Here is a 16416-nt window from a genome sequence, read left to right as displayed (position 1 = left end):
TTCAGACAGAACAATTATTGGCCTGTATCAGGCACACAAGTTCCAAGTTACAGAATTATTCCTAATTTTTTGGATATGAAATGAAAATCAAGAAGCTGCTTGAAATCAGTGGGAGTAGCAAATGTTATTGACTCTGAAAATCAGGACGTTTTTATAAAGGTTTCTACCTGTGAGTTTCAGTATTTTAGGCATAAATCAATTTTTAAAAGCTGGACTTGTTAGCATCTGTGGAAAAAGGAGGTTGTGCTTTTGATGTGGCACACCTGTTGACTAGAATGTTCCAGTATGCTCTCTAAATAGCATCTCTTATGCTCCTATTGAGCATGCAGGAATGGGCTAGATGAGCCGTTTGACTGGCCCAGTAGTGTATTTATTATGTTCTTACATGAAAAGGAGAGCAACAAATAACAGCTGTATGATTGTACCCTGACACAGAGGAATTTTAGCAGGACGGGGATTTATAATCATAAAACCAGAAACTGATTTTCAGAATGGACAAATAGTTTTATGAAAAGTGTCAGAACGGGTTTTGCTTTTTCACAAATCTCAAGAGATTTTGTTTAATAATTTAAGGCAAAATTCCATTTTAAGTGTAGTCAGCTGTCATCTCAGTAGAGACTTCAGTGCTAAAAATGTTGAAAACTTTCTTACAAGAAAGAAAAAAGGTGAGTTTCAAGGATGTTGATAACTTCCATTTATAGGAAGCTTGTTGAGGAATATATCAATAGCACTTTGTAAAATTTAATGCAAAGCTTTTGTGCAGACAACATGAACATTTGTTCAGTGTCTGTATTTTCCCTGTCAAAAAAGGTAACACTTCAAATATTGGGACAACTGGAGGAGAAATGAGGAACACAAAAAGAGCCTGAACTGGTGTCTGAGTTCAGGTTTGTTCCTACTCAGACTGAAGAAATGGAACTGGCCATTTTTGAGAAGTGGAAGGAATGCAGGTACTAGATCTTCCTGTGCATTCTAAACAGCTGTTTGCACTGATTTTTGTGTGAAGAGAATGTATTAAAAAGATGCTGCTTACACTTCTTCTGTGGTCTTGTTCAGAAACATAATTCTACTACGGTTCTATCATATTTTGTAAGAGGATATAATGTGAAAATGAAGCTTTTCAAAAGTCTGAGTAAAATGATGAGGTACAGAATCTTGAAATGCAATAATGTTTGCAGCAGCGGTTTCAGGTTAAAACTGATTCATGAAGTTAACAAGTGTCAGCAGTGATTAGATTTTTCACAAACTTTCAGGAATTTCTTTCCCTCTTTCCTCGTATATCAGCTTTTCCTTTCTGTGGTTTTTCAGACACCTACCTAACAGCAAAAATTTATTTCAGGGGGCAAACACCAGCACAGGCTGAAACTAACTACTTAAACAAAGCTAAGTGGCTGGAAATGTATGGTGTAGACATGCACATAGTCAAGGTATGTTTAACCACAGCACGGTGACCATGGCAATGATAATGTTAGCTTTGTCCTGCATTTCAACACTGGTTTTGCTGTGCAGGGGGGCGGGAAGGAATACTGGACTCATCTAAACTGTGTAACAAGTGATCTGGCTTCGCATCAACATTCCATTTTATAGTATACATTTCTAGAAGGTACAACTCTAGTCCAAGCATATCTGCTCTGTGTTAAATACGTAATTGGTGTGGCAATATGTACTGCAGTTTGTATTTAGACTAAGAGCTATGTGAAAATCATAGTAATTAAATTAAAAATGGCTGGGGTCCAGTCAGCTACCAGCTGAAGAACTACAAGTAAAAATAGATCTCCTGTGGAGAAGGAAGTGCAGAGAACTGCAGAAGGAGGTCCTTGTTACACGGACAGGTCAAGAAACTTTAATTTTCCACTTTACTCAGCCTTATTGAAGGCTTGCAAACTAGAAGTATCCATTGCATAAGATCATTGGAACACAAGAGTTTTGTTGTATAAAATAAACAAATATTTGTTTAATTGTAACACTAGGCAAAAAAGCTTCATTAATCACTGGAGTAATTTGGATAAAGGGTCAAACACCAAGATGAACATAATCTTTATTTTGTGGCAATTAGGCAAGAGACGGCAATGATTACAGCCTGGGACTAACACCTACAGGAGTTCTTGTCTTTGAAGGAGACACAAAGATTGGTTTGTTTTTCTGGTAAGCTCTCTGATTGTACGTTAAAATATATTTTAGATTTTTACGCTTTTCTTTTGCACTAGCCAATAAAAATATTTGTTTGGGATATGAGAGCACCGTGAACACTAGGTACCTGCAGAAATATTCTGTAGCCTGTGAGTGTTTTCATGGGTGTCCAGAAATACTATTTTTTTAGCGTTCTTGGTTGATATGTTCATATCAATCAAATGTATATGTGTAACATGCTAATAGCAAGTAAAAGATGGAATAACTTTGGGATGTTTTTATTTTTTATATTGGCGTGATTTTATTTTTTATATAGTGTGTGTGTTGTATTTTGCACTAGACTGCTTTGGAAATAGAGTATGTATCCAGTCAGTGAAATGATACTTCTTCAGACATTCTAGCTGAGTGTTATCCGTACTATTGAAAAAGAGGTAGAAGCAATAGTACTAGTGCAGTTTTTATATATAATGTCATTTGGGCAGGCTGCCCATCGGTAAGGAATGATTAAAACCAAACAAACCCAAAAACCTCCTTCCGCCCCCCCACCAGATCTGTATATAGTCAGGGGATATAGAGCTTCCTTTAGTTTTTACAAACATGTGCTTCTTTATTTGTGAAATACCTGAATAATAGCCCACGGTTTCTTAGAAGCATTCTGATGAAATTTTGCAGGGCTTTATATTGCGTAAAACACAAGGTAGAGAACCTTCTAGATAGCATATTTGCGTCTGGGTATACAGGCAGTTATAGATTTTTAAGTGCTCTATTCTGTAATTCCCATCCAGTCTTTCAAAACCGTATACAAAGAATAAGTGGGCAGATGAGGAGGTAAAATTTCATAATATGAGTAGTTAGTTTCAGTTAAGCCAGTCCAATTTTATCAACTTCTCAGAAAAACACTTGCTTTGTAGCAGAAATGTTATCTGTGTGTCTTGTCCCTCCACCATCAATTCTGGGTACTTTTTTGGTAGTCAGGGAGGGCGAAAGTGGTTGCATTTTTGTGTCATGTCATGTTCACGTTGTTCTCTTTGGCTGGGGTTTTCTGAATTGGAATCATCACAGGAATTGATTTGTGATATATTGTACAGTGATTTACATTTCTTTAATAAAGCAGTATTATTTTGGCCTGCCTTTGTGTCTTTCTGAGTTCAGTTTTATGGGCTTGTGGAAGAGTAGGCAAGCAGGAGTATTTGGGTGGAGTTTGATTTCAGTTCAAGTAATTATTTTAAGTTCTGATTAGAATTATCTCTTTAGAAGTTGCTGACTTTTTATCTTTAAGGTTTCCAATTAAGTGCTAAATGTTGAAGTGAAATGTTAGTATCCACAGTATAATCAAGCCCTACTGCATCAACTTAAAATGCCCACAAAAAACAGAAAAAAAAATTTGGTAGAGAGGCTTGGACCAGCACATCGAACATACCTCTCAGTGAGTTATGAAGAGAGTTAGACGTAACCTGCCTTTTCTGTTCATCTTGCAGGCCAAAGATAACAAGGCTTGACTTCAAGAAGAACAAACTCACTCTAGTTGTTGTTGAAGATGATGAACAGGTAGATAACTATCTGTTTAGTTACATCTTGGCCTTGATTATACAGTACTAGTTTACGTACTCCTGATCTCTCTCTTTATGTGTTTTAAGTTTTGAGAATTAACATGGATGGCTTGCAAGATTTTTGATTGTGCCTTGGGGGGAGGAGGGGAATGAAGGGAGTTAGATATAAAACAAATAGGCTCAGTAACTTTTTTTCTCACCCTGTTTTTAAAAAGGGAATACCTTGTGAAACTATTGTAGACCAGATAATTTGGAAACAGTATGCATTGTGCAAGAAATTTTTAAAAAAAGGCCATGTACCACATTTAGTGGAATGAATTCCTTAAGCAGGTGTCAGGATTGTTCCCATGGGAAGAAATTGCTCTGAGCTGAGATAATAAAAGTGTAAGCATTGGTAATTTGAGGAGATCAGATTTGGAAAGTAGACCATGTTAGCCTCATTGAGAAGTACCTTCCTATTATAATGATAATTTTAATTTGTAGTTATTCAGAGGTTTGACTTGTTAAATATATGGGCTCTAGCCCTTTCCAACCTCAGACAATGGAGCAGTTGTTCATTAAAGCTTCTGAAAAGGTTGATTTTTCTGCCTAAAATATTTTTTTTAAACATACACTTCAGTATTCATAAAACCCAAATTTTATTTGGCTTGCACTGAATTGTAGCTTTGACTTACTCAAGCTCCTTGTAAATTGTCAGTGTACTTTGTGTGCTTTAAGGGAAAGGAGCAGGAGCACACTTTTGTCTTCAGACTGGATCATCCCAAAGCCTGCAAACACTTGTGGAAATGTGCAGTGGAACATCACGCCTTCTTCCGGCTCCGAGGTCCTGTCCAAAAAAGCTCAAGTCGATCAGGCTTCATTCGGTTAGGATCCCGGTTCCGATACAGGTCAGTGTCATTTGTCATTTAGCACCTATCTTCTGTCATCTCTGTTCATTTAATTTCAAAATGTGCTTTTTCAGCAACTTAATGTTTAATGAGTCATTGCTTCAGCCTTTTGTCATGAGAAAATGGGGTGAAGATTAGGATGTTTGTAAAACTTCCCTTTTTTGTGAAAGGCCTTCTGAGCTGTTAAGTTTGGGATTCTTTAATAGAACTGAGATCAGATTATTAAGCTATGAATTTAAAATAGAAATGTGATGTTTTGATGAGCAGTGTCTGCATTCTGTCATTAAAAATAAGTGATTTATTGTTTTGTACTTCCACATGGCATTGTTAGTGGGAAAACAGAATATCAAACCACCAAGACCAACAAAGCCAGAAGATCAGCATCCTTTGAAAGAAGGCCCAGCAAGAGATACTCAAGACGAACACTGCAAATGAAAGGTAAAAGACCATCCATTCAGAGAAGCGTAATCCACTGTGAGAATCAAGTAATCATATCTGTTAAAGGCTCTGTGTAGGAATTTTTCGGTAGCTGTTTGCCCTTCTCTTGAATTTTCAAAATTAGGCTTTCTTTGACTTATTTGATATATTTGTCAGAAAAATCTTGTGTCCAAAGCATGTCACTCCAGCTTCCCTAGCACGTAAAACATGCATGAATATTGCACAATAGGTCTCTGTATGAAAACAGAAAACTTGGGTCCAGGAAACAGCGATATATTAATGATAATATTTGAAATATATTAATCAAGTTTGAAATTTTTGTCATTGAGATTTTTTTCATTGTTCTTAAGAGTTGCACTCTTGCCACAACCTGACAGCATGTGATACCTTGTCTCTTACTCCCACTCTTGCGTAGGTCAAACGTGACCTCTATGCTTGCTTTCAGATACTTGCTTAAATCTGACTCTTTGGTTTACTCTTCAGATTTTTTTATTTTATTTTTCCAATTTAGGATTTTATTTTTCACGCGTTAGACGTGGGATACATGCAACTTTTGCTCTTCTAGTTGCCTACTTTTAGGTAGTCCTAGGCTATTTTTATTAATAATATGTTTTATATTTAACTGATAACCTAATTACAATTTGAATTTTAATTAACACTTCATATTTTTTAGCACATGCTGCTAAACTTGAAGAAACAAGGTAAGATGCGTTCCAATATTTAAATTTCTCTTTGATGTTTGCCACCTGTACTTGAGCACGTGTTTGCAGAAGAAAGCATTAACCTCTTAACTGTGGTTTTGCTGTGGGTTTTGTGTTTGTTTGCTTTACATAAAACCTACTGTTCAAAGCAAAGCTCCTGTGTTGCTGTCACATAGAAGATTTTGCCAGACTTGCTCACTAGCAGGCAAAGAGGCTTGTTCATGACTAGCTATGATTCTTGCTGGATGTGAGCTGTAGTTCTGTGTGCTGCCATGTAAAGAGATCAGGTAGAAGGATGTGAGGATGTAGTCTTTCTGAAATCTGCGTGCTCTGGCTATGTTACTGACATACATAATCAATTGAAGGTCACAGAGAGAATACAATAAAATAAATACTTGAGATATGTTGATGATTTTATATTCTGTACTATACTTGCATTTATTTTTATATACTTAATATTTATTTATATATATTTATACTAAATTACTCATTATCAACATTGAGAGAAAGGCCTTTTAGTTCTTTATTTCTATACCTAGATTTTTTCTGCATGTGTAGGTTCACACTGTACATTTTCTGTTTGTAGCAGCAGGGTTCATTCTTGCATGAAAGGGGGAGAAGTCTAGGAACTGTGGGGACAAGACTGTGGTTATTGTAGTGGAGGTCTCTCTGTGACCTTCTGCATTGTCTTGTCTTTTTATGAAATGGGAAAGTACTCTTCAAAACTGGGTGTCATTAAGGTACTTAAAGATCCTCTGCATGCAAAATGCGACTGTCTGATTAATTAGTACTCTTGTCATGCTGCATTGTCATGCCCCTCTCAGAGTTTAATGCTGCTTAGGTCATTATGAGAGTGGGAAGAGAAACTTCATATGCAGTTTCTCCTTCTGATAAGATGGAGATAAGGTCTTCTGATCTGCACCTAGGTGTGGCACTGTTATGTTAGTCTCCAGAACAATCTATGCCATTTCTGAAACTCTACACTTGAGTGTTGCTAATTGAAATGCATCATGAAAGATGTATGTTGTTCCATTCTTTTGTGTTAACTCAGCACTGGGGAATGTGCTACCCAGAAGGCATTCCTTAATATTTCTGTTAAATGTGCACTATTCTGTGGTAATCTCCACAGTCTCTCAGTAGAGAACGTGTGAAGTTGGGAAACAGGCAAGGAACAGCTTGTTTGGTCTTGACGTTATGGTATTTAAGTAAAATAATTCTAAAGAATCTCTGAAGTAGGTACAGAAATGTATTTGAATTGTAAGCTTGCCAGGTTGGATAGCTATTGTCCAGACCGTAAATCAAAAGATTGATGGGTCGTAGGCAACTGGAACAATTTTTTAAAATATTAGAAGTCTGGGAAAAAAAAGTTTGCTTTGCATGAGGTTTTTAACACATAATTATTATACAGGGTGTTAATGCTATTAAGTCTCAAAAATGTGAAATGTCTTTTGCAGATTTAGAAATCATCAGGAATAGGGATATAGGTCTTAATAATTTTATATTATTAAATATGTAGTATGCCTGGTGGAAAAGGACCTGGGGGTACTGGTTGACAGCCGGCTGAATATGAGCCAGCAGTGTGCCCAGGTGGCCAAGAAGGCCAATGGCATCCTGGCCTGGGTCAAAAATAGTGTGACCAGTAGGAGTAGGGAAGTGATCGTGCCCCTGTACTCGGTGCTGGTGAGGCCACACCTCGAATACTGTGTTCAGTTTTGGGCCCCTCACTGCAAGAAAGATGTTGCGTTGCTGGAACGTGTCCAGAGGAGAGCAACCAAGCTGGTGAGGGGTCTGGAACACAAGTCTTATGAGGAGCGGCTGAGGGAACTGGGGTTATTTAGTCTGGAGAAGAGGAGGCTGAGGGGAGACCTGATCGCCCTCTAGACATTAGGAAAAACTTCTTCACCGAAAGGGTTTTCAGGCTCTGGAATGGGCTGCCCAGGGAGGTGGTAGAGTCCTCCTCCCTGGAGGTATCTAAAAGAAGGATAGATGAGGTGCTTAGGGACATGGTTTAGAGGTGGGATGGCAGGGTTAGGTTAAAGGTTGGACTTGATGATCTTGAAGGTCTTTTCCAACCAAAGTGATTCTATGATTCTATAATAAATTAAATATCAATGCTGTGCTAAGCTGCTGTGCACATAATTTTGAATGGCTGCTTTTAAGACTCTGAAGCAGTAATTCAGTCCATTAGCAGTTGTATGCAGAAGAAACTCCTGATTTTTTTCTGATAAACTTTGTGGTGCGAAACTTCAGGAGAGTCCTAGTTATGGAACAAACGTCGTATCTACAGCGTGTGGGTGAGGTTTCGACAATGTCACATTTTGCTGGGTGTTTAACTAAAGCTATTAGCGTTTTTGCTTTAAAAGTGCCCCGCCTTACTGTTGAATCAGGAGCACTTTCTGAACTGAACTGGTTTAGGAAAGGAAGAGGAAAAACCAGATGAATTACAGACAACTACAGCTAATGTGATACTCTTAGTTACCTAGTATGAGGTAGCTGATCTAAACTGTAAGTTTTTAAGTTTTCTTTTGAGAACAGTTAAGTTCTTTGGAAAGATCTTTGTTAGACTTTGTGTTCCTTTCTGAAAATCCTTGCCATTCTGCCAGCCTGCAAAAATAGTTTGTTGATCTGAGTCTGATTTAAATTATTTTTGTCTTTCAGTACTGCAAACAATGCTGTTACCAACCAAACTAATGGATCACAAGTAAGGACTCCAAAAGACTTAATTCTTTTTAAAGACAGTTTTTGTGTATTTCAACAGATTCGAGGATTTCATTGTTCGTTCTGAAAGTTACACATGGTTAACTACTAAATTGCATGCCAAGAAATGACTACTAATTTACAAGCAAGATAATTAGTTAATTAAGCTGCAGTAAGGAAGATACCCCATGCCCCAGTACTATAGAAACTATGCTATTTATAGATACAGGTTTTCGTAAGTACACAAGGTACATTTGTGTGAGAGTTGTTATTATCCAAGCACATTAATTCTATATGCTAAGTAACATGCAAAAAAAAAAAAAGGGTGTAATTCATCACCATTTATGTTGATTCCTGGTTACAGTATTTTTTTCTCTGAAAGAGGGGAATGCACCTACAAATTAAAGAATATATTGTTAGCAAAAATTCAGTGTTTTCTGAGTTTGAGAAGGAAATCAGAGTCACCTGCCCCTCAGTACTGGCATGCAGAATACCTTGTTTCACTGAAAAGGGATGTTAGTATAAGTTAACTCTCCTGAGGATCAGAAAACAGGATTTGGAGTTTGGGAAGACCCTGTCTCTCTTTCTGGAGTATTTCAGATGCAGAGTGCAATAGAAAGGGTAACATATTGGTGGAAACAGGAATCTGGTTTGTTCTAACATTAAAATACTCAGTCTCTGCTGACAGATTGCTGCTCTGCCCAGCCTTTTGCCTTCTATGCAAAAGGAGTTGTTTTTTTCAGGAGCAGTTATGTTTCAAATAGCAGTCTGAAGGCCTGCAACCCAAAGATGCCAATCGTTATTGCCAAGTTACCTACAGAAGGAAAACATTACTGCATGAATTTTAAAAGGACACATCAGGCCATAGCTTTTTACTGAAATCTTTGAGCAGCCTTGGATTTGTGATGATTGCAGTACTGTGTGCAGTAGTGGAAAAGACTGGGCATAGGCAAACAGTGCTGTGCAAGTAATGGAAGACAACAGCCTTGTTTTAGCTTTGTGCTTACGGAGAAGTGGTGATACGTTTTGTTATGTATAATGTGTCATCACTTCATTAACGTGCGTATAGAAACTTACTTGTTGATATTCTGTCTCCAAAGAGCTGGAATGCAAAGCCAAACCTACCTGTCCTAACAGCAGTTCCGTCTGCCCCAGTCTTAGTGGAAATAGAGAACCTTCCAAGGAGCCCAGGAGCCAGCCAGCAAGACAAGAAGTGGTATGTTTTGCTTTGCTGGGAAATGAATTTTGCTTGCTTATGCATGGTTCAAGTGACTGTTTCTTTATCTGCACTTGAATAAGCTACCTTCCTTGTATCTTTAACGTAAGTTGACAATCAAGTTAGTGATGATGCAGCTGATATGTTGCTGTGAATGTAGTGTGGGGAAGTGAGGACAACAGGCTTAGGCACGGCCAAATGAAGAAAATTTCGCCAGGGACTGAAGAAATTATTAAATCAGGACCAGCATTTTCAAGTCTAGGAGAGAGCTGGGTCCTCCTGATGTGCCATAATACTCCTTGTAACCCTTTTCTTGGTATCATGGGGCCCAAGGACTTACCTTGATCCTTAACAAAATGCAGAACTTTGTAAACAAGTATCCTTGTGAATCTCTTTTGAACTTTTTGAAATGAGCAAGCCGATTTTTTTCATTATCTTGGGGAGAACGGAAGCTTGAGGAAAATTACACAAGCTGAAGATAAGAGCTTTGATTTCATGTAATCAGAGTATTTCTTTTATGGATTGGATGCATCTCAAAATGAGGATGATTTGTCTGAAGATAAATGTACCATATTTATCTTTTCTTAAAGTAATTCTATATTGCAAAGCTATTTCAAAACCAAAACTGACATATATCAACCCGGTACTTGTGCACACGTCATCTTAACCTTTTCAGCTTCTTGTGCATTTAGAGGCAGAATGGCTTGTCCTGGAAGGGTAATTCTGATTTCAGTGAGCCTCTCCAGGAGCAGCAGTGATGGAATGGAGCGACACAAAAGCTCTTATCCTAAGCAGTTTCAGCCCTCAAGAGAAAAGATCCTCCTCCCATTGTCTGGCATAGGAACCTGCTTTGCTTCAGTATCTCTTAGAAGTAGATGATACCTGTTTCTAACAGTGCAATGACAAATGTACTTTAATTTTGTAAACCTTACTGATTAAAGACTTTTAATGCTATGGATTTTAGATTATAAGGGGATGATAATTCTGCTTTATCTGTTGCATTTTATTGAAGTTTCAATCAGAACATATGATCAATGCTGTTTTTCTTTCTTTTGCCCTTGATTTGTCTAGTATCTGAAATCTGTGCTTGTCTATGGTGAGATCCTGTTGATCGCTCGATTCCTTCCGTGGTGGTGGGTGAAAGGTGGTGGTTTCTTTATTCTTCAGCATTCTCAGTATGGATTTATTTTTGTTCTTTTGGTCTAATTGCAAGATGCGTGCTAGAAATTGGTATTTCCTTTGGTGGAAACGTTTGACTCTCGCTCCAAACAGCTCTTCTTGGGTACCTGATTCGTGCTAGCGTTCTTGCTAGTCTTTGCAAGGCTTCCATGGCTTATTGAAATCCTGCTGCTTTTGTTCAGAAGCAGAGAGGACTCTAGCCAATCTGTTTCAGTTTTGGTCTTGGTACGCCTGTTTTAGGATTAAGAACTTGAGCCTGTCTGTCTTAACATTGTCCAGGATTCTGAGTTTACATGCCAGCTGCCGTAGTATGTAGCCTTTCTATAGAAGAGTGGGAGTGAATATAAAATACACCTGCATGTAACAGTATGCCGTAAAGAACGCATGCTTCTTGGCAATTGATGAGTTTTAATTGAGAGAGTAGTTCTTGTACTGCGTATGTGTTACATTTCTTAGAGATGTATCACTATTATTGAAGGCAGTTGTCTTCTGGCAAAGGGGTTTTTATTGTGTTCCCTGGAAACGGTACTGCCTGTAATTAAGGGCAAATCCAGCTGTAGGAAGAAGACAACAGTTTGGAGCTGAGTCAGCAATTGAGCTACATTCTGTTTTCCTAGATGGGAAGTGGGGTTAGGTTGATATAATTGTCAGAACATACGTATTTATTGCGGGGGCTGTGACTTGGCTATTGTGCCTTCAAGTCTCGATGCTGCTAACAAAATCTCTTTTCAACTGCTGCTGTCTTTAATTGGCCTGTTTCTGCATGAATTATCTTTGCTTCCTGTCAGAAAAATAGTCGTCTTTTAGAGAGAGTTTGCCAACGATTGACGAGAACACCAAAATCTTTCAGACTGGGGATTTTGTAGATGGTTAGATTGAAGGGGTTTAGAAGTAAGGTCCCGACCTCTTGAGTTTCTGTACTCTGCTTGGCAGATGCCTGTATTGGCTACCTCGCAGCTTATATCCCTTCCTAATGTCAATGTTTCCTTTAATTTAGAATGTTAGTGCTGCAGCAGCCAACAGCAATTGTGCCAGATTGTAGCAGGTACTTTGCCAGACAGGAAGGATTTTAGTGGGTGTTTTTTTCTTTTTTTTTTTTTTTTCCCCCCTTTGCTCTTTTCCTGTAAAATTGTCAGTACAGGAAAACTGCTGGTCTGGATGTCCGAAAATGGTCTGGAATATTAGCTGCAAGGCTGGAAAGCCTAGAACACAATCAGTGTCTTTAACTTTAGTCTTTTCTCAAAAAGCTGTTTCTGTGCTAAGATAGGACATGAGACAAAGGATTAATTTTTTTCCTTATTGGGGAATAAGTAGGGGTGGGGTTTTGGGGGGTTTTTTTGCTTGCTAGTGGATATCGCTTTCACTTAACTGTTTAAATTAGAGAAATGGGAAAATAATGTAACGAAGTGTTGAGGATTGGAACCTTCAGTATTCATGGGTCACTTCCTCAAGAGGTTTCACAAAACCCAACACTGAATTTACCCGTGGGTGACCTTTATATACATCCTCTCTCTTTTCTAAAGGAAGACTATCCCTGAGCGTTAATCATTTACCGCTGTTGTGAATCCTGCATGCTTTACTGCTTCCCGGCCTTAACACGTGTGATCTTCCAACTCGTGTGGTGGCTGCTTGGCTGTTCTGGGAGTGCCGGGAGTGTTAAACTGGGCTTTCTGGAACATGAGAAGGTGGAATTTGAGCTGGGGGCTGTCCAGGACCCCTCTAGATGAACAGTAACAATGTTTCCACTTCGTTTGGATTTGGGTCATTAAACCTAGGATTTTACATTAAACTGAAGGAGTAAGTTTGGTTAGGAATTTCCTTGCTTGAGTAGTTTGAGAGAGTGCTTTTTTACAAGGATTTTTTTGCTACCTCACTGTACCCTGCATCAGCCTCTCCCAAAACATACCAGTGAAGAATTCTAGTACAATGCAGACAATAGTTAACAGATTTTTGTCCATTTTTTAAAGTCTTTTAAAATTCACCTGTTTCAGTAAATTGCTTATCTCTGCTGCTTTGGAGATGCTTGTGCCTAAAGGCTTACAGTTTTCTAGCTAAGGGCTCCTGCATAAAAATATTTTTCAAAACACTGTTTAAGTGATGAGTGTTTTCCTTCTGCTTCTCTTTCTAGATTTTGGAGAGCTTTATTCCAAAAGACTAGCCATAACTGTGCACGGCATTTCTGTGGTTTTGATTTTAAGAATTCAAAATTTAAAATTTACAAACTGTTATGCCTTCTTATGCAAAATTAGAAAGCAGGGTCTCAGTTTGTATTGTGACCTTTTTTTAAAGTGGTTCATTTTCCAACTAAGTTTTTTATGTTAATCAAGTATAGCTACAGTCAGCTGCTTCAGCAGTATTTAGTCCCTTAGTCAACTAAATTGTGAATGATTTGTGTGTATGCTCCTGCACAGTAATGCTCATTTCTCCAAATTTCTGTTTTCTTCTTTTTTTTTTTTTTTTTTTTTTTTTAAAAAAAAAACTTGTACTGGAATCTGCATTTTCCAGTGACTTTGAAAACTGGTGTTGCTTATAGATGTTTGTTTCGGGCGTACATTTAGAGCTGTCACTTAAACCCTTTCAGCTTCCTGCAAATAAAATGCACCATATACTTGGGAGGTCTGTGCTTCCATAACATTATTTTCTCCCATCTGTAAAATGCGCATGGTTCTTGCTCAGTTTTGTGAAGTGCTTTGAAATACGAAGTGCTTTTCATTTGGTAAATGTAGACAGTGTATACATGAGATAGTTTAACCTGCCAGTTCAGGTTTCTGCAAAAACGTGCATGATACTGACCAGAAAAGGGGTTTATTTGACAGCATCGTCATGTACATGTATACTTGCATGCCTCTTTCCTTCTGTATTTACCTTCCAGCAATGCTCTTTTTCCTTGCCTTTTCATATCAATCTTCTTGTCTTTACATTTGCTTTACTTTTCCACCCTCTTTCTCATCCATACCTGTTTACTAATTGTGCCCCCTCCCGCTCCCCAATAATCCAGGCCCTTTGACGCTGCCGACCGCTGTCAACGTGGTGGAAGCCTGTGGGACGCGTGGGCCCCGCCGAGGAGCCGCGCTGTGGACGGACAGCACACCGCTTTTGTCCATGAGCGTAATGTGAAGAATGCAGTAATGTACAGCGGTGCTGGTACCTATGCTGTACAAACCACTGTGACCAGTCTCTGAGACGTGGGCCTTTCTGGAGCTTGAGTCTGCTTTCTAGCAGAGGCTGAAAAATTATGTTTTGAGCTGTCTCTGAGATAAAGACAACGGACCCAAAGCTGACTATAGAGGGGGGGGAAAAAGCTTTTATTATGAAGGCTCTGCATATTGTGCTGTTGGTATTTAGTCTTTAAAGAAAAAATAACAGACAGACCAGAAGCCACCCGTCGCTCACATTGAAAGGAATGTGTATATATATCTTATCTTTTTAATTGTGTTAAAGTTCTTCTTATGATATGAATAATGATTGGACGATATTTTTTTTTTTTCAATCTGGGTTTAACTTTGAGAGCCAGGCAGGAAGTCACATTCATAATAAAACTACACATGCAACTAGTGGTTTATAATGTGGTCTCAAAAATCTTAGAGAGATAGGGAATGTAACAGCCCGTCCTCTTGAACCATGATTATTTAAAAATATATTGAGATAGATGGTTGATCTGAAAAAGAACCTCTTTTTAACAAGGCCTCTTCTGAAAAATATTGTTTGGAAATGGAATAGAATATTTTAATTTTTAAGAATAAAATTATCAGAACTGCTGAAAAGGCAAAGAGTAATATTTTATTTTTTGATTTCTGGAAAACTTTCTTTCCTTTTTGCTGCTGTGCTCCAGTTGAAAAGAAACAGAAATATTTCCTGACAAACACCAGTCCTACTATATGAGTCACAAGTTTAATTGTTAAGGCAGAGGTTAAGACTCCAGCTTCACTGCTCATTGGTGTTCTTGGGGGCCTTTAGCAACGTGAAGCACTATCTTTACCCTTGAACACGCTGCGTTTTCATGTGTTTTCTGAAGTTAGCTGCTTTTAAATTGCAAAAAAGAAATAATTTTTCCATATTAAAAAAAAAAAAAAAAAAGATGAAAAATTGTGGTAGAATGCTTTTAAAATTCACTTATATTTGGCTTTTAGGATAAAGAAGGCATTTGAATTATTTTCAAATTGTTTGAATAAGTTTCAAATTGCCACAGAGCCCCGAAATATGAAAACATTGTTTTCAGATATCCAGCCCCAAAGAATTAAGCACGTAAGTCTCAGCCAGGAGGTAACTTAACATTGCCTGAGATATTTTGACCTCCTCACCCTTGCATCTGACAGGGAATTTGCTGATGAATTATGAGTCTCTATTTTACAACTCTGGTTAAAAAAACCCCAGGGATATGCAAGCTACATATTAAAGATGTGTGGGATCTACAGGGGAGATTAGAGCAATCTGTTGTGCTATTTTTAGTTTTAGATTTTGCAAGGTGGGTGTTGTAAACTTCTGGAGCGAAGCAAACCTATTTGTGTCTTTATAAAGTTGCGTAAGAATATGCAGGTGAAACAGGTGTTTTAACTGTAAAATACCGCATAATTTCTGCGTAGATGAGGGAGAAGCTGCCACTACTTTGAGCGGAGGAGTTTGGGATAGTTTTGTTCTTAAAACGCAAGAACATTGTTGCAGTAACAAGTCAGTGTTTTATTGCAGTTCAGATGTGCTTATGTAGTGGTTGGGCCACTGCAGGTAGCGGCTGACTCCTCGGGTATCAGAGAAGTTTTGTGGATGGAGATTTCACACCCTCTCTGAGCAAACTGTTCTGGTGTTTGACCAACCTCACACCAAAAAAGTGGGGAGGGGTTGTGTTGAAGCGGAGTCTCCTGTATTTCTGTTTGTGCCCCTTGCCTCTGGTCCTGTCTCTGGGCTCCCTTGAGAAGAGTCTGGCTGTTGTCTTTACTCCCCCCATCGGGTTTTTATACACATTGATAAGATCCTCCTGAGCTTTCTCTTCTCCAGGCTGAACACTCCCAGCTCTCTCAGCCTCTCCTCCAATGTCAGAGGAGGAGACCCTTTTATCATCTTTGTGGCCCTTTGCTGCACTCTCTCTGGTATGTCCACGTCTCTCCTGTCCTGGAAAGCCCAGAGCCGGGCACAACACTCCAGGGGTGTCTCACCGGTGCTGAGTGGAGGGCTGGGTGCCCCAGCCGCCTGCAGCGTGCTGACTGTCACGGACTGCCCTGGGATTAACTGCGAGTTTGGTAATTTAAGGTGTGGCTACAGGTTTTTTTAGCAGATTTTTTTTCATTACAGCAGAACTAGTTCAGATTCTGGATAGGGGAAGCAACTCTGGTTGCCTGAAATCCATCTACCTTTAGAATTGATTTGGTTTAGTATGGTGTATGTTTTTGCCATGTGGCTTTGAATCTTGGCATACATCCTGAGGGTCGATTTTGCTCTGTGCTGGGCTTATTTTAGTGTGACTTCATTGGTTTAGGGAGAATTATTATCCCGGTTTCCACTAGGGTAAGTGACAGCTCTCAATAGCAGATGGAGAAATTGTACCATGGAGAATTGTACCAAGAACACCTAGCTGCGCTTTTACAGGGACAGGTCTCGTGCTCTAGGAATAGCATTGGGGTAAC

General features: G+C 38.7%; 1 protein-coding gene across 1 annotated transcript in view; it reads left to right on the top strand.

Moving 5' to 3' along the window:
- LOC104131513 (band 4.1-like protein 5) overlaps positions 1-14168 on the top strand; it is a 35248-nt gene extending 21080 nt beyond the window's left edge. The window contains 10 exon segments of the mRNA XM_035900234.1: positions 855-950; positions 1340-1427; positions 2057-2145; positions 3609-3678; positions 4398-4567; positions 4899-5005; positions 5679-5706; positions 8365-8407; positions 9504-9619; positions 13797-14168. Coding sequence (XP_035756127.1) covers positions 855-950; positions 1340-1427; positions 2057-2145; positions 3609-3678; positions 4398-4567; positions 4899-5005; positions 5679-5706; positions 8365-8407; positions 9504-9619; positions 13797-13980 — 991 coding nt within the window. The 3' untranslated portion in view covers positions 13981-14168.
- Positions 14169-16416: the final 2248 nt, after the last annotated feature.

Source organism: Egretta garzetta, unplaced genomic scaffold, assembly GCF_000687185.1.
Source record: "Egretta garzetta isolate BGI_Z169 unplaced genomic scaffold, ASM68718v1 scaffold48, whole genome shotgun sequence".
Taxonomy (NCBI): domain Eukaryota; kingdom Metazoa; phylum Chordata; class Aves; order Pelecaniformes; family Ardeidae; genus Egretta; species Egretta garzetta.
The sequence above is the reverse complement of the archived record's forward strand: the minus strand, read 5'-3'. Positions and strand labels throughout refer to the sequence as shown.